An 18,317-nucleotide genomic window follows, 5' to 3' on the forward strand; every position below is an offset into this window, starting at 1 on the left:
GGCGGGGGTGGGGGGAGCGGCGGCTTCGCCCCCCGGCGGGGGGGGCATGCGTGCGAGGCCTGGAGCTAAGCGTGCAAAACCCGGCGCCGAGCCAGTGTAAGCGAACGAAGGTGACCGCGGGGCCGCAGGCCGGTCTGCGCGGGTATTTTTACCGGCCCAGCCCAGCGAGAGGTTACGAGGCTGCAGCCCGCTTCGAAGTCGTTGCCGGTGCGGGTCCCGGTGCCCTCCGGTGCGTGGCAGCCCTCCGGCCGCGACCGCAGCTCCGCGAGCGCCGTGCTCTGCCGCCTCTCCCCGCTCTAGCAGGGCTGGCTCTGTGCGGTGCGAACCTGCCCCTTCGAAGAAGTCTTTTAGCTAAAACAAGAAAGCGTTCTGTAAACCTCCTAGCGTATTATTCTTGGCAAGCTGAGTGCCAGCAGCTAAACGATCTAGACGGTGCCACCTCAACGGGGAAGTCGAAGAGGTGATGTTACGTACTTGCTTGAGCGTAGTACGGTGGGATCCCTAAAATGACGTGAGCGTAAAATGTACAGTAGTCTGTTGAGGAGCTGACTTGGGAAAAGCCAAACAAATGGAAAAAACAACAAATCGTACAGGTCAGCCAGCAGAGCGCTTCACCAAAGTGTGGAAATACTAAATGACCAGCAAACTGTTCTTCTATAACAAAAGCTGGTTATTTTGCACACTTGCCTCTATCATCTAAGCTAAGACAGTCTTTAAGAAGTGATTAAGTTCCAAGTTGCACGTTATTAAATGCCAAGCTTCAAAACAAGCCAATGCCAGATTAAATCCCAGGCTTCTAGTACTGGCATAAATTTATGGGTTGTTACACGCAAAAAACCTGTAACACTGGTCCCTCACTTCATAAACAGCGATACAACTTTTCTTGCGCAACTAATGGGCAGCAGAAGCGATGTTTGTCTGTGCGTAGAGTGGTGGCTGTACTTGTGAACCTGTTGGTGTTCTTGTCAGGTAATCTCTACAGCAGGCACATCCAGATAGATGGAGAGATGTTGGCTATTCAAGTGCAAGATACTCCAGGAGTTCAGGTGAGCTAGGTGCAGCCATGCAGTTCACCAAAGCAGCTCTGAATCTGCATGTGCGTGAGTCCCTCTGCGTGCAGCGTCTTGTTACGGTCCGTTTCAAAGTTTGGTGTTCTGTGTGGGAAAGGTGGTAACTTGTATTATAACCAGTGAAGCCAGATGTGTTGCATGCCTGTAGTATGCTGGTAGTAAAAGAAAACAATTCACTGTTTTGGTGGATCATTTGTATGCTGGAGGCTCATTACTTTTGAGTGGCTGAATTACTTAAGTGTCTTGTTCCTATATATTGGGAACATTAGACACAAACCCAGAAACAATTCTGTGCAAATAAGGTACGTGTGAAAGAAAATGTCGTGACCGCTGCCCAACAAGCTTTGTAAATGTGTATGATAGAAAGTGAAGTCTGCTGTATTGTGCCTGTGCTCGTTAGTGTGTCAGATGTTAAAGTTTTGAATGTATAGACCTGAGTAATGCTGGATTGTTGCCTTTTGAGCTGGGCAACACTCCAGGTCTAAATGCTTCCAGCTCATATCTTTGCTTCCCCAGACTTACTGTCTAGCCAGTTAATTTCCCATTCTGTGGAACTACAAAGTCTTTCTCTGCATGCAGAACTACTCAGGTCAATTTTCCATTTGAGTATAGCAAACTCCAGTGTTAAATTCCAGCTTTTTGCAGCTGAAGCAACATATGCATTTATTCACCACGCTCAGATTAAGTTTGTACTTAAAATGTGAAATGCAAATATATGTCCGAAGCTGTAAAATGCTGTTTGGCTTTACAGACTCTTAAAGACAGGTTCCTTTAATATTTTATGACTTCAGCTATCTAATTTGAGACCATTCATTTTTCAGATCCGTGAACACAGTCTGCATTGTAATGAGCAGTTGAACAGATGCATTCGCTGGGCAGATGCCCTGGTGATTGTCTTCTCCATCACAGACTATAAGAGCTATGAACTACTCAGTCACCTTTACCATCATGTTCGACAGCTGCATCCAGGAAGCACAGTCCCTGTTGTCATTGTCGCAAACAAAGCTGATCTCTTGCATATCAAAGAGGTGGAGCCTCAGCATGGACTTCAGCTGGCCAACATGCTGGGCTGTACTTTCTACGAAGTATCTGTCAGTGAAAACTACAATGACATCTTCAATGCCTTCCATCTCCTCTGTAAAGAAGTCAGTAAACAGCAAATAACCAGCACCCCTGAGAGAAGGAGAACCTCTCTTATTCCACGACCAAAATCACCCAACATGCAGGACCTGAAGAGAAGGTTTAAGCAAGCCTTGTCTGCCAAAGTGAGGACTGTCACTTCTGTTTGATAGCAGAGCCATTGGTCTTCCCAACGTTTAGCCTGAGATTGAAACCTGAGGTGTTTAACACTGGCATATCTAGAGTTTGAGGCATTGTGAAAGAAGGATGGCTCGGGTAGCCTTTTGCATGGCTGTAGAAGTTTCTAAGCATTTGCTTAAAAAAGGAACAGTGGCAGACTGGAAAAGGGAAAAAAAAAACCCCAAACTCTTGAAATAGATTGAGGATGTGACTTGCAGAACAAGTATTTTCATTTGGAAAAGGAACTTTTCAGTAAATGAAACAAGCTTTCGGTTTGCCTTTTCTCCAGTTGGACAGATTTGGCTTTCATTTGTGCAGAAACAACCTGTTAGCTGTAACTCAACTTGTACTTGAGCAGGGAAACACCCTGAACTGCAGTTTACTGTTCAGAAGTAACCACTTGAGTCATGTTTTCACATGGGTGAAGGACAGCATGACATATCTGTTTAATTTTATTGCACAGTAGAAATGTTTATTTCCCATGTATTTCAAAACAAATAGCAAACATGAAGTTGCTCTGTAAAAATAAGTGTAAAATAAGTGGACACAACTGGGTATCAAGAGTGTAAACAATGGTCCTTTATTTTTTTACTAGCTATGTTATTGTTGACAATTTGACCAGACTCTTTGTATGCAAAACTATTGTCTGCAGGGTGTAAACATATCCAGTTACAAATAACTTGTGGGTTTTTTTACTGTCTGAAAAAAATACTGCCCAGACTAAATGATCCAGTATGGAGATTTTGAGGACCAAGTGTGGAGTTGGATTGATAGTCCATTAGAGCTGCCAGTGTAAGACACTTCTCTCCGTGTGCGAAAGGCACAGAAGGAATGTGGCTGTGATTCAGCTTGGTGTGAAGCACAGCTGGCTCTAGGCAATGAAGCTGGTGGCTTGTTCTGAGCTGAGCCAGTCCCTCTTCATCCTTAAACACATGGCAGATTTATATATATATATATAATTTTTTTTTTTACATTGAGCCAATGGAGTTCACAGGCTAAAGGCCTTATACACATGCACTTTAAAAAGCCAGTTGTGCTTTTGTTTAAACTGTAACTTATTTATTTTGTGTACAGTTACTCCTCATAGGGAGTGGACTTTTCATTCTTACTGCCTGGTTCAACATTAAATTTTTGAATTGCATGTTTTCTTGTGTGTTCTTCATGGGTGAGAAACAATGGGTAATAACCAGTGAAATGTTGAGGCAAAGTAATGGTTTTCTCAAGGTAGTTAACATACTTTGCAGAAACAGTCAGAAGGCCTTTCCTGCCTATACTGTTGCTTTATTAGCATAAACCCCAGGGGGGAGCTCGCACAACTGCTTTACAACTTCCTTTTAAGAAACTCTTTTAGGAGAGGAATTGAATAAGGCAGAGACCTTTCAAATTAAAATGGGATCCTTCATTTCCCCTTGTCAAAAAAAACCCTCCCAGTGAGAAAGGAATGGTGTGAAGTAGGTCAAAATGTGGAAGAACACTGAGTCTTCTATGTAAGTGGCTGCCACTGTCTTAAAAAAAAGAGAGAGAGCTTTATGTATTGAGCTATATCTCAATGAACTTAATCAAATTACAAATCTTCAACTATATTCATGTTTAAAGTAGCTTTACTGGGAAACTTCCTGAGAAAGATGTTTGTGCTGGGACTAGGGTGACTGTGGCACAGGCTCACCTGGTTAGCACACAGCTGTAAAACCTGGTGCAGGGAAACCCTGACAAGGTCCTGCTGATGATAATCTTTTTGACCATGAGCTACTATCATCATGTGACTTAGGACTAGACTTGTGAATAAAACTGAGCTTGCCCTTCCAGTCTGAGCTTATTACCAAATACTGCTCAGCTTATTAATATAGTAGTAAACCCATTTGCCAAGGGTGGCTTTGTGTTTTGTCCTTCTCTTACCTTTTGAGTATCGTTTAGTGTCACACACAGCGGGCTTAGACACTCCGTGCTAAGTGGTCCTGCACCTGCCCAAGCAAAATCTCTTGTTCTGTTCCTGCTCACATGCAACTAGCAACAGACCTCTCATTCCCCGGCCTCTTCCCTGAGCACAGGCTACGTGTAGCTACTACAGCTGCTTCCTACAAATAAGGAGCTAACTATTACACTAGGGCCACTAGGAAGATTCCACTCCAGTCTTGGCCTAAAAGAAGAGCAGGATTTTGTGACCATCTTCTTTCATCTCTTCAGCTACTGAGTATGAGATGGTGGCTGAGTCCCAGCATCCATTGCCACAGCAGTGGCCACACTGGCTGAAAAGATTCCTCCAAAGTGTGAGTTGGAAAACTAGTCTCTGCCTCAGTCAGAGCTACTTGATCCACAGGAAAAGCAAGAGCACCAGTGTCTGCTTAGACACCCCCCCCCTTCTCACTATCCTATACAGAATGTCCTTAGGTGGCCAAGTCAGAGACCTGAGAGCATCTGATGAAGGAGAGGCGAGGGAGAGAAGACCACAACTGCCAGCCTCCATCATCTCAGGAAAGCAGCAGCATCTCAAGAGGTGCGAGTGCCTGAACTTGCTGGCCGGCAATGGCCAATGGATGTAGGAGAGCCTTTCTGCTACTAGCAGGGTGTGGAAACCCCTCTAAGGACACCTCCGAAGACAGAAGGTCTAGGTTCTTAGGGGCAATCAAATAATGCAAAAGAAAAATGGGTCACAGGAATATGCAGTCCTGGCATGTGTAGCCCTGCGTACTAGGAAAGAAGGAGAAGATGTATGAGGTTCGGCATTGTAAGAGCATTGCTTTATTGATTATAGAATTTACAAAACATCCATATTCTAAGATTAAACAGTACAGAAGGACAGAGAAGAAACCAAGAGACTGGCTATTTGCTTTACAGTTGCTCTGTTCAAACTGTTTCTTGAGCTTTTAAAATTGCAATCTCATAATACTTCTCATTTTTTATAGCACAAAGTTCCATTCTATAGTCATTCTTATAAACCTCTTTTCCATAGAGGCAACATTGTCCATGCTTTATAATGGGTCTGTTGTTTCCTTCTAGCCACTCAAAAGTGAATTTAAATCAAAATGCACCCTTCGCTGAAGACCATTGTAAACATTTAAGAGAACTTAAGCTAGCTAGTGAACAAAGGTTAAAAAGCTACTTCCCATTTAATCTATTCCTTTGGCATAATAAAGAATGCTATGATAGAGTGAATGTCACTTATAATTTCACATTCTCATCTCGGTTTAAGCTGTAGTCTTAGCATCCCTTGGATGAAGCAAGAGGATGCAGCTTTAGAGCTCCACCATTTTATGTTCCAGTTCGGAAGTCTTGGTGCTATATGCAATCACAATCTCTATTGGCTGCTGCTTTTTCATCACAGATTGTATCAAAGTTTTTTAAGGAAAATTTGATAGTGGGTCTTTCGTGATCATAAATTAAAAATAAAAGCTGTTCTCTAATCATGCTGTTCAGAAACCTAGCTTGAGAAAGAATCTGTCACTGTGGCCTCCTGAAAATGGGATCATGCTTTTTTTTTTTTTTTTTCTCTTTTTCTTTTTTAAATGCATGTGAGGGGAGGATTCTTCCAGGGTTATCATCAATTCATCACAGCCCATATGTCCTCCCGCGTAAACCTACAGAGAATTGTGCCATCAGAAACAGTCTCTTCTCCTGGGACTGTAGGTGGAGAAACTAGAGCAGGAAACGGGAAGCCAAAAGAGAAGCAGCCACGTAACCCAGCCCTTGAGTCTGGCTCTCTGCTTCTCTGCCTCTACCAGTCCCACTGGGAGAGCATCACCGGACTGGGAGCTGCTCTGCCAGCTAAATCAGGGCTGTGCTCCGTCACCTCTCTGGGATGAGGGACAAAGTAAGAGCAGAGGCGGTTAATGCTGTATAAGGCACACGTGTTTTGCAAGGTAACATGACAGAGAGGGTGGATTTTGCTAGCCTTTCACTCCCTCAGCAGCATTTCCCACCATAAGGAACCCCAGCGAAAACATCAGGGAAAAACATACTGCTTGGAGAGTGCAAATTCAGCATCACCTAGTCCTCAGGGGCTCCTTTTCTAGGAATTATGACAAGCAATCATCCTTGCCACGCAGAGCGGGGCTGGGGTGGTTCAGCATGGCACGGTGTTACCGTTAAGGAGGGGGGAGTTGTCGCTGGACAACTGGACCATTTTGAAGAGCTGCCTGTGAGCTGCACGTGTTCCCTTGCAGCCAGATACCCAGCTGCTTCGCTCCGTTTCAGCTGGAGCCATAACCGCAGCAGGGGACGTGCAACTTTTTGGAAGGCTATTGGGAAGAGCGACAGACCAGGGATTTGATGTTTCCAGCTGAGGGACTCACTCATCTTCTCCACAGATCCTGCCCTGTCAGATATCGGTGTCAGGCTGGAGACGGTCTGTGGCAAACAACAACTCAATAGCACTACGTGGTGTCAGGAGTGCGGAGGAGAGCACAATTACCTGAAAGAAGGGGGACAAGAAACAACAAGTCAAAATGAGGGGATTAAGACTGATCGCAGTACTAATGAGCCGTGGATACGAACTGTTTGCTTCACGCCGCACTAGACAGGCTGTGTGTTTCTGGTGTTTGCTGACAGGGCAGTACAACTTGCCCAGTGAAACTGTCTGCTCACTAATAACTGTAGTTAAATCACTTTAAGGAGCATAATGACTGGTAGCATTGTACTCTTAATGAATGTGTGCTTTGACTCATTTCTACCCACATCTTACCCGGTGATTTGTTGTGACTGCCATTGTGTTTACTGTGAGGCACCAGCTGATGAAGCAGGGGTTTCCTCTCCTATAGCACAGTTTTGAGTGACGGCTCTTTCCTCTCAGTTGAAGGTAAGGTGAGCACCACAGAAGTGCTGCCGGCCTGCTGTGGGGAGCCACAGACCCTGTTCAAAACCATCTCTTCAGACCAGGCACAGGCTGTTCTGCACATCAGGACCAAGGCTCAACCTCGAGCTCCCTTGGGATGCTAATGCTTTTGTTTGTTCAAATTTTAAATCCAAGACGGGACTGAGGACTGAAACGGTCGCTCACTACAACCATCATACACATGCTGCTCGATGCAGGTATCTGTTTTTCTTAAGTGAAAACCAGTATGCAGGTGCCTACCATGAAGGCTTCTCTGCAGGGCAAAGCTATCAGCAAGGAGCGAGGGCGTATGCTCTTGCTGTGTGGAGCTAACCCACGGTCGAAGCCGTGGGACGCTGCTCTTACAAAGCCCCAAGTTCAGCAGTGTCCATAGGGTCAGGCCTGCAGGCAGGGACGGGGGGGCAGATTTGTCTCATTAGCCCACTTGAAAATGAATTTGCTTCTTCAGTGCAAATCTGAGGAGAGGAAGCACGAGCATCAACAACAGAGTATGTCTGTGTGTCTGTTTCCTGCAGTAGCTATCAAACCACTTGTGCTCTTCATCACATGGCTTGAATGTGTGGTAGTGCTGCATTTCAACTTTTTTTGTTGTTTTTTCTTTCATCTTTTCACTTCAAATAATGAAAGGAATCTGGAGTTAAGTTACTACAGATCCCTTCTGTACCGATGATAGTCTCCCCCTCACTTCTCCCCTTCCCTTGTCCTCCCACACAATCTGTGGCAAACTGACACCGATTATCTCTTCTCCTTCCTATGGATGAAAAACTCCTTCATTTGCAGATGCCAAAGGCTGACACTGCCTTACTTATGTTACATGAGAATCAGACTATAGCACAGTATGTGCTCATTTTGTTATCACGCAGCTTAATTCTGAAAAACACGAGGGGACACGTTACCAAAGTTTTTTGGGTGTACAAGCCAAACATCAACAATAGCCACTGCCAGATAAAAGCAATTTCTTCTTGGAGTCCCACCACTGAACCCTAAGGGGATTCATGCAACTAATAGCAAGCCCAGAGAGAAAAGCGAGAGCTGCAATTTCAATGTCTGAGAAAGAATGTGGCAAAATACAGTGGGACTTCCCTCCTTTCCCCCCAATAGCTCTGAGGGCTCATTGCGGGGGATAAATGTGAATATTCCTTCATTTTTACAGAGAAGGGGGGAATTGCCCAGATAAGTCATGTCCATCTCTTCTCCAGGCAGGTCCCTTCAGGACAGTGTATCTCCTTTGCAGACCTTCTTCTTGTTCGGTACAGCATGCCTGGTTTTGATGCTTCACCTGAAGGGCTACCCCTCCCGATGGCAGCCGAGGAGCCAGGAGCTCCGGGCCCGACCCACTGCGCTGCAATGGGCAGTTCCCCCTCAGCAGAGGGCAGGGAAGGATGCAGGTAACATCTGATGGTGCATCTGGAGGGGTTTATCTGTCTGTATGCCTCAGCCACAACCACACAGATGGTTGTGCGTGTTAGGAGGGTGAAACATCCACTCACGCTCTTTCCCCTTTTTTTACTCTCCTGATTAAAGTGGAAAAAAAGGTAATTTCTTCCTTTGAAAGTAGGATAGTTCTCACTAGGTTAGGGGAGCTATTCACCGCCATCCAAAAACAAATGATGCGTAGGAAACGCTGTATTCCTTTGTGCTCCTCCATGAGAAATAAATTTGTCATTCATATTCAGATGCAGAGCAGTTCTGTGGATGGAAACATGTGTCTCCTACTCCACATTTAAATGTCATTTGCCTCAACTCCAAACAACTGTTGAAGTAATCAGTGCGTTCTGTCAGTTTTTCTGTTACTTTCCTCAATTCTTTGTTTTTGCACCCACACATCTCTCCATTTCTCCAAGAGCCAATAATTAGTATAAATGTCAGTGCTTTGTTTGACTGGAAGGAACTTGGGAGGCCAGTGTTCCCCTGATGCCCGAGCCTGATTGCCTGAACACCACAAAAAAGCTCTGTTAAATGCTGGCTCGAGTTAGACAAATGCCTGGCTTTTTGAAAAGAGAATAATCCCAAACAGGTGGCACATATTCCCAGCTATAGTGCAGAAATCCAGGTAAATCCAACAAACACATAAACTTTTTTTATAAGAGAGACTTACACAACTGCTTCCTTTCTTCTTTCTCTTCCTCCTCCCACCTCTCCCCCCTACTCCTTTCACCTCTAACACACCACATTTGGACAAAGGGCAAGATGCAGTAAAAGCTTAAAATTCTTTAGGAATCTGCCTCAGAGGGTGACCTGCCACTGGGGTTAAGCCAAAGCAAAGCAAGACCAGATCCCACGTCACTACTGTCAAGCCTCAAGTCCCTCTAGAAAGCCAGTCAAAAGTCTCCCTGCATAGTTCTCAACCAGTTCATGTGTTAACCCTCTGCTTATCTTTCAGGGTGTGTTAATACATTTCGGGTGTGGATTATACTTGTCCATCAGTGTGTCACAACTCAATCCCCCTTCAAGATGGGAAAGAATTTTATTTGCTTTTTTGAGGAGATTAGCAATAGGCTAATTGGGGAGAACTGTGTTATCAGATCAAAAAAAAAAATCACTAAAAATGGCAGTCTGTCTTACAAAATACTGCTTGAGACTGCCTTGCAAAGACAACTAAAACGTGGAAAACACATGTCAAACCCAGGGGCTGCTCAGCCTTTGGCTGGCTCCATTTTGCTAACGATTTCTCACTAATCAAAATTGCATTCCATAGGAATCGAAAACAAGATGTTTACAAGCCACCCTGGAAACTAGACTTATGTTTACAATGCAGCTGGTTGCACAGCACTTCTTTGCAGTTTTTAGATTACCCTGTAGTTCTGCACTACTCAGCAGATACCCGATTGCTCTTGTACACGCTCCTCCACACAGTTAACAATGATTTTTAACATCTCAGACACCACCACAGCCCATCCATCCTCCTCCTCTTCTCCCTCCCCACTCCATTCAGATGACAGCTGCTGTAGCCAAGTTCTGCTGCCAGAGAGTGGATGAGGCAAAGACCAGCTGCATGGACGCTATTGAAGCTTCACTGTGGGAGCCATCCTCCTTCCAGGAGTCCAACAGCACATCCAAGGGCTGCAGAGACTTGGGGCTTTCTCCAAATCACCTGCTTCAGGCTACATAAGGCATCTAGCAGTCAGGTATCTATCAGAGATACCTGGCCTGGACTGGAAACCAGTACAGCTGTATCAGGGCTAATTTATCTTGCTCCTCAGCAATGCCAATTGACTTGTTTCCAGGATCACCACTGGTATGTCACTAGATGGTACCCAGACCCTTGGCAGGCTCTTTCTGAGCATCCCTGCACTATGTCCTGTAGATGCAGTGCCAGGGAGCCTGAATGTTTCTGTTTATGAAGAATATGAAGAAACAAATCTTTTTGACATGATGAAAGCTCCTTCAGAATAACGCCAGTCTGTTCTGAAGTCTCTAACCTGAGTTTGAACTTCTATTGCTGACTCTAACATGTAAAAAACAGACCCTTGGTGCCTGAACACTTGCTGCCTACATATGTTTCACAGCAAAATCCTAACACCATTCCTGTCCATGTGGCTGTGGCTTTGTGTAGGCTTGGTACCAGTGCTATAGGGAACATTTTCTGATGAATTTTCTTAGTCTTTGTTCAGATAGGAACTGTACATTTAGAGCTGTTTTTACCTGGGTACCAGGTTTGCGTGTTGCTACCAGATCCTTCACCATTTTGACCTCGGAGACTGTCACTCCACCAACCATAAAGATGATCAGAAAAGGATGATCACCAGGGTGAGGGCGATTCACCTGTAAAATGAAGGAAAGCATTATTTGTAGTTGCTCAGTCCAGCTCCAAACCTACGGACTAGCAGTGATCGGCTCCCTGAGCTGCTGGAGGAAGACTAATGAGGAAGCTCATAAAGAAATATTCATGGAATGCTGGTTTCTGTAGTAGCTGAGAGGGAAATCAATGGGGATGATGCCCAGTTAAAACTAATGAACGGTTTCCAGGGAAATGGAGTCTTCATGGCTTCAACTGAAACCTGGGGGAGTTTCTCATGAGACCTAAGGGCTTCTCCCTCCATTCCTTTTTCATTACTTTCCTCTCCTTCCCAGAATGGGAGGAGAGTACTTGGGTGGATGCACAGTTTGGATACACGTATGCATGAGGCTTTAAGGAATGAGGGGTAAATTAGTACCCAGTAGAAGCAAGGAGTCCAGCCTAAACATGCTAGAATCCCTGCTGGAGGTCAGCAATGGAAAGAATTGTAAGTAATGTGTTTTCACCAGTCCAGTGAATAATCCTTTACAATTCATCCAATGAAAATAATTCAGGTCCATTATAGTATAAAATCAGTTTCTAGCTTGTTTCACTTCAGAGTTTTCAATACTTCTGTGACTGGGTTGTAACTAATATAGAGAAACTTTAGCTCAAACAAAATACTTGTTTCATTTTTCCCCAATTATCATTAAAATGGCACAAATATTCCACTTCAGTTAAGACTTTATAAACTTGCATTTTAATTTTAAACATGAAGGTAATGCTTTACATCAGTTTCCTCTTAACCACTTCTAGAAGTTTGATTACTTTGCTCTTTCCTAGCGAACTCTTTCTTTCGTGATAAAACACGGTCCCCAGATGACGCCTTGCTCCAGTCTTTGGGAGTGATGTCAGTGGAGCCCGTGCAATTGCTCTTGTCACACCACCTTTGAGTATGAAACACGCCAAATGTTTGGCTCTGAAAAGTGACAGTGAGAACAGTTTAATTTGCTCCTTTTTAGACTCTCCGCCCCCTCTTCTTCCACAAGCGTAGGTTTATGACAGCATTCACTCGACAGAATGAAAGTGGTCATCAACCCGTGTTTGGGCAGAGGGCAGTTCCCTTCCCTTCACCACCACGGCAGCTATCTTTGATCCCTGTGGCTCCAGCTCCTGAGGGTACAGCTCTTCTGCTCTTCCTTGTTGCGGCTGCCCTACATTTAGTCTTTGGGCAGTTTTTCATCCTGCAGCTCTGTCAGGCTTTCTGACTGGCAACTGTCAGAAGAGACTCTTCCCTTTGAAGGGAAGCCGTGCTCTCTCTCCAGGCTAGCTGGCCTTTGATTACACAGGGCTCCCTGTTCAGTGCTGCTCCCCAGGCAGGAGGCTCTTTGACTCCCCGGGAGTTTGAAGCCAGTACAAAAAGCCTTAGTTAGATGTATTAGTGAGCTGAGTATTTGTGTACTGGATGTTTATTCTCTTAATCGCCCCCACTTTGCTAGCCATCTTCATTGAACTGATGGCACAGATAGCATATATACTACCATGCAGCAGGGTGTCCTGCAATTCTGGTCCGGTATTGAGCAATTTTCCATTTACGCCAACAGATCAATTAAATGGGTACAGCAGAGCTTACAAAGACTTTCTTTATGCGCTTTCCCACATCAGGCTACTCGCTTCTCACTATCTGCATATAACATGGTGTCGACCTCGAATGAAAAAAAAGTCCATTCCTGTTACAAACACCATGAGGAGTTTAAGTGAGACCTAAATATTTACTTACAAAGCAGGTCAGATAGAGCTATTACTTGCTAAGATATTAGAGTTTTTCATGCCATAATTGCCGTAAGCAGTGACACAAGGTTAAAGAAATAACTGCTCGCAAAGATGGTGAAGATAAAAGCTGACAAAACGCTCCGCTATGGCACTTCAAGGTAATACAGGAATTACCGTTTTACTCCCTTTCATGGATCTTTGCTCTTCTTAACCCTGTCGCCAGAGCAAACAGTTCCACTCCATCTCACGAAGCTTCTGAATGACCCAAGATATATGCAAAGAGCTCGAACTTCAGAAGCTTGCTATTGAATAAAGCCACTCTTTCCTAATATCTTTCCTAGTGACAATAAACGCATCATAAACACGCACGCATAACTTCGGACACACTGAAAGGACACCCAATATAAGAGCGTTAATCGGAAAACACAAGCTTTCATGGCAATACTAAAGAGAAAATGTCTTGACAAATCATTTCCTTCAGTCAAAATAAACCTAGACCCAAACACATGGTGCCTATATAAAACTTATTATTTTTCAGAAGACTAAAGTTCAAACCACAAATTCCAGAAATGCATATTAAAAATACTATTAGGCATGCAAACTCTAAATTAAATTAAAATTGTAATGAAAAGGGTCTTGGAATCTCTAATTTTGTTATGCTATGCACAAGTGTTTTGAAGGAGGACAATACTTTGGGTACAAAATATTTGGCTGTATTAAGAATGCAAGTTTCTGCCAAGATTTTTTTGTTTGATAATACAACCACCCAAGGCTCTCTCTTTTGAAGGAACTGGCTGCATGTAGCTAAACACAGCTCATTTCTGTGATACAGAAGAAGAACTGAAGTGCACTGCAACAAAAGCAATGTGTATCTTCTGGGATCCTTCTAAAGTTCAGTTGTTCTGGGACATTTCTGAGGCCTCTGAATCCCATTTACTGTGAAATTTGCATTTTGCAAAAATCCCCAAGTGAAATTCACTTTCAGTTCAAAATGCCATGCATTAAAAAAATTGGGCAACAATTATCTCAGGCAATTAGAAACACTAACCAAGAAAAAACCAATCCCATTACATCAAGTGAAGGAGCCTGAAGGAAGAAGGAAGAATGGTCCCCTGCGCTAGCAGAGCATCCCAGCTGGACATCAGCCTTCTCTCCAGCTTCGAGCCCACCACTACTGCATTTCCTCAGGATGCTGATGGTTAGAGGGCTCTTTGCTGGCACATGTGTTTGTGTGGAGGAAAGGGAGAGGGGGAGATGGGAAAGCGGGGTGACAGTGGTCAGTGAAAATCTAAAACTGAAACAGGAAGGGGGCAGAGGACCTGTTTGTTCTCATGGCAGATCACGAAACACAGCCTTTTTCTCTGAGGAAAGTCAGCAAAAACAACTTCTACTGCCCCACGAGGACTACCTCTGCCAACCAGGACACCAGCGTCAATGCATCTGGTATTTCTGACCAACTAGAAACCTATTAATTTAGCTGAATAACTGGAAAAAGGAAAACACATCAATCACCAGAAACTAGACTGCCATGCAAGGCACTTGGTATCAATGATACCAAGCTCAGATCATCACAAACCACGTGTGTTCTAGAGCAGCAGTCAAAAGAGGAATCCTTGCAGCAGGGAGGCCTTTTCCTTTCACCTTCCCTAAGCTTCAAAACAAACACACCCACCAGAGAAGCAACTTCTGGATGAGAGGTATCTTTAAAAGTCTGTCCTGGATGAACATGTCTAAGTCCATTACTTACCAAAGCATGTTTATGTGAGTTGGCATTTATATTCAGGCATTGAGGAAGAAATAAAAATAAAAGGAAGTTCATGAAATAATTACAGTGCTGATGGTGCAGTAAGTGGAGAAGATCCTCTCATGTGAGAAATACAGGCTGGTCAGAAACTCATTCATGTAATAATTGAACACTGGCCAACAAACTAGGCTACAAACTAAAGGAGCAAGCACGGACACATTTGGGAGGTATGTGATCATGCCTATGAAATACTCATCCTACAAAAGGTTCACTTGCTCATCTGTTATATATTCCTTACAGTAGGATGTTTTTCTTACTAGCAGAGATGCAGGTGCTTACAGGTACATATTGCCATAATATACTTCATACTCTTACATAATACTATTCGATGGAGAACTCGGGATACGCAGTAAGACAGAGCTGAATGTACAGCATGCTAGCCACTCCACACTTCACCTCTGTAGACATTTAATGAACACTTAGCATAGGCTACTTTGTAAAGCAGAGTGAGGTCTTGTAGTGACTGTCTTAAAACATGCTATGAACATCCACAATGAAATTTTTGACTAGTAAGTTTCCTCCCTCCCCACTGCAAGTTGAACCTTACCAAGTTATAGAAAAGGCACTGAATATGGAGCCCCTCTGATGACCTTCCTCCCCTGTGAGACCTGACTGTTCATACTTACTTCCCTCCTGTCTCAAGGCTGCTTGGTGTCCTTAAAACACTTTGATGAGGTGCCTTGCGGAATGCCTTTTGGAAATCCAGGTAGGTTATATGAACTGGCACTCACTTACCAATTTGCTTGTTGGGTGTCTCTGAAGAGTTCTGAAAGCTACGTGAAGTAAGACTTTCCTTTAGCAAAGCCACATAGCCTCCTCCCAGACATATCACCCTTATTTAGGTGTCCAGTATCACCCTTATTTAGGTGTCCAGTCTGCTCCATTCCTCTTGTTTTGTTCAGCAGGTGCCACCCATTTGTACTGTACGTGCAATGTGGTGCCTCAAGGTATTCCCAGTCCCCCTGCAAGGATTTAACTCTCCTAATCACCCCTTAAGTTCTTCTGAACAATATCAACACAAATACGTAAAATCAGCTACTGCCATATGATGCTATGACCTCAGGTAAATCTTACAGATAAGCTTGGGAAGCCTGGTTTACCTTCATGAACATGCTGAATCCAGTTTTAAGGAGATCAGTGAGGCCTGATGACATGTGCTCAATATCAACAGGATCAGGTCGATCAGGATTACAGATCTCTTCCACTACCTGTTTCAGCAGTGGTTTGTAAGAAGCCTGCACAAAAAGAACAACACACTGTGAGTAAAGCTGTTTAGACTTGGTGCAACTGCTCTTCTAAATGTTTTACTTCCAGTAAAGGTAACAAAAAAATAATTATCCTAGAAAGAAAACCATTCAGAGAGTTAAAAAATTATCGAAGCAGCAGCAGTCTTTGTGACCTTGACCACAAATGGTGTGCACCATCAAACTGAAAAGACAGGAAGACGGGCACACATTTACTCTGCCCCATGTGTATTATATGAGTAAAGGGAGGCAAGGAAGGAAGGGGGCTTCCAGTTTCTCTGGGATCTTTTTGGAGGTAGTACAGAAAGGGATAGCAATACGGTTGACACGCTGTTGCCCGTCGTGCACCCAGAAGATCTCATTCCCTTTGTAATGATTTTACAAACACTTAAACGGGGATTTTTAGGAGGGGTTGCTTACTGACCAGTCGTGCCTTCCCACAGGTGTCAGCACGGAAGCCTGGACATCAGCAGGGCTGGGAAGAGGCCAGCCTGACTGTTTGTCCAGCATGGAAGAGCAGAGCTGAGGAGTCCCTGTTAGTCCTTCAGCTTCTATGGCCAGGGCACTCTACATAACACTTCCACTTGTGGAAAACCTTGAGAAAAATAGGCCAAACAACCCCACCGATATGCACATCAGAGCTTCAGAGAAGTTAGGGACCAGGAAAAGTGGAACATGTAAAGGTAAAAATAGTCAGCATCCTGGAAGATCTGCTTCCAAAGGATCCACCCTGCACCCTCTTCGGGGTCCACAAACCTGTGCTGAATATGAATTAGTAGCCTAGAAATTTCCACATTCCCTTACCAAGGTTTAAACCACTCTGCCATCCTGAAAAAGTTTCCAAGATAAAAATTTTAGGGACTTGTGGAAAGATGCTCTTTAATGAAAACTCGACCTTACTTGCTTTAGAGATGGAGTTTTGTTTTGCCGCTTTCAACTTTGTCCAAACTGCAACAGAACCACAATTATTTCAGGAAGTGCAACAGTCTTAGAAAATTAGCAGCTTTCAAATTAGCACATTTGTTTGCCTTTGGGATGCCCAGGTATACATCATCCCCTAGATTTCTTAAGGGAATCAAGTGTAACATCATTCATTCTGTAAAAATGACATCTACAAGAGACGTCATGCAAGATAAACATAAAAATGGATGGAAAATAAAAAGCAAGCTGCTTGGCTTGAAACTAAAATTTTCTGGAGTAATTAAAGAAATGTTTTTCATCCAACACTTTACAGTGAGAAACAAAACTTACAGTTTTTTAATACAACCCTGTCAACGAAGATTTATACAACTCATCTAGTTCTTCTCACAACACGTGCATAATTTTTAATTAAGCCAACGAAGCAAATTACAGCAGACATGAGCTGCAGGATCTTTTAGGATAACATGCCAAGATTTGTGTCAAATCTAGTCACGCAATAAACAACTGTTTGAAAATACACATGCAGGCATGAAGCCCTATGTATAAAAATCTGTTTAATATCTTCATAGATGAGGAACAGAAAGACATTAGGAATTAAATATTTTTGGAGTAGAGACCAAATCACAGTTAAACAGAGAGGCTTACTGCATGAAATTAAAGGAAAAATGTTATCTGACTTCAGAAAAAACTATGTACTTAAAAGATGTTAAAAATGTGCTATGATTTTTCATGGTTAAATTTTCAGCACCAAAAGTCAGTGCCCTTCAAAATGATCGAATTCAGCTACACAGATACTAAAAGGCAGATACTAAGATCACTTATGTTTTTTTGGCTATGATAGATTCAAATATTTTCAAAATCTTTTATGACTTGAAATTCACTTATTATATTTTTAGGGAGTTTTTACTCTATTTTTTATACATGCCCCAATAGCTGCATTGATTTCTAACTCATATAATGAAACTTTTATCAACTTTAAATTTTGCTGGGACACAAACTGTGTTTAAAACAGTTGTTAAAAAGTTTGATGGCTAAGGGACACGCCTCAGACAAGATTATAAGGAGAAAAGGAGAGAGAAAGAGAGAAAGAAAGAACAAGAAAAGGAGAGGGAGGGAGGAAAGGAGGGAGGGAGAGAGACATGGAGGAAGGGAAGAAGGAGGGAAAAACATACTTCAGATCAAGATGAAAGGAAAAGAACAGTAGTTACAATATCAGGCAAAATAATTATCTCCTCTCGCGTGGTTGCTACCCGAACTGGTTTGATAACCTGATGAAAACATTTATCATTTTATGTAAGACATATAAACTTCAATGCTACAAAAAGTCCTTCTAAGAGGCTATCCAATTCCTACTTACTTATCTACAGAAACCTTTTCTGAGTCTTAACAAGAAGAGTGGGCTTCCCAGGTCCTGACAGATAAAGTGGAAAAGCACCTATAGGCTAAACCCATTCCCATAGCATTGAGCTGGGCCAGGAATGCGTATGGCCATGGGAAGGGCACCACTTCTTTAGAGGAGCTAAACTGATCACACACAACCCATGTATTAACACCTGCCAGTCAAAAGAGAGGTCCATTTGTAGAGAGCTGTATGTATGATGGAAAAAAACATACTGCCTGCTTATTTCTGCTACCCTAAACCTCCTGAACTGCCCTCAGC

The 18,317-nt window shown here is 43.4% G+C and overlaps 2 protein-coding genes across 2 annotated transcripts in view; one reads left to right on the forward strand and one right to left on the reverse strand.

Annotated features, from left to right (window-relative positions):
- Positions 1-2,703, forward strand: part of RASL11B (RAS-like, family 11, member B) — a 39,077-nt gene extending 36,374 nt beyond the window's left edge. The window contains exons 2-3 of the mRNA XM_010574564.1: positions 970-1,046; positions 1,892-2,703. Coding sequence (XP_010572866.1) covers positions 970-1,046; positions 1,892-2,359 — 545 coding nt within the window. The 3' untranslated portion in view covers positions 2,360-2,703. The remainder of the gene's footprint in view (positions 1-969; positions 1,047-1,891) is intronic.
- A 3,981-nt stretch (positions 2,704-6,684) lies between these two features.
- Positions 6,685-18,317, reverse strand: part of SCFD2 (sec1 family domain containing 2) — a 205,059-nt gene continuing 193,426 nt past the window's right edge. Inside the window, exons 8-10 of the mRNA XM_010574566.1 lie at positions 15,593-15,727; positions 10,843-10,962; positions 6,685-6,777 (exon numbers count right to left, since the gene is read on the reverse strand). Of these exons, the coding sequence (XP_010572868.1) occupies positions 6,685-6,777; positions 10,843-10,962; positions 15,593-15,727 (348 nt within the window). The remainder of the gene's footprint in view (positions 6,778-10,842; positions 10,963-15,592; positions 15,728-18,317) is intronic.

This window comes from Haliaeetus leucocephalus, unplaced genomic scaffold (genome assembly GCF_000737465.1).
Source record: "Haliaeetus leucocephalus isolate CR32 unplaced genomic scaffold, Haliaeetus_leucocephalus-4.0 Scaffold439, whole genome shotgun sequence".
In the NCBI taxonomy this organism is placed as follows: Eukaryota; Metazoa; Chordata; class Aves; order Accipitriformes; family Accipitridae; genus Haliaeetus; species Haliaeetus leucocephalus.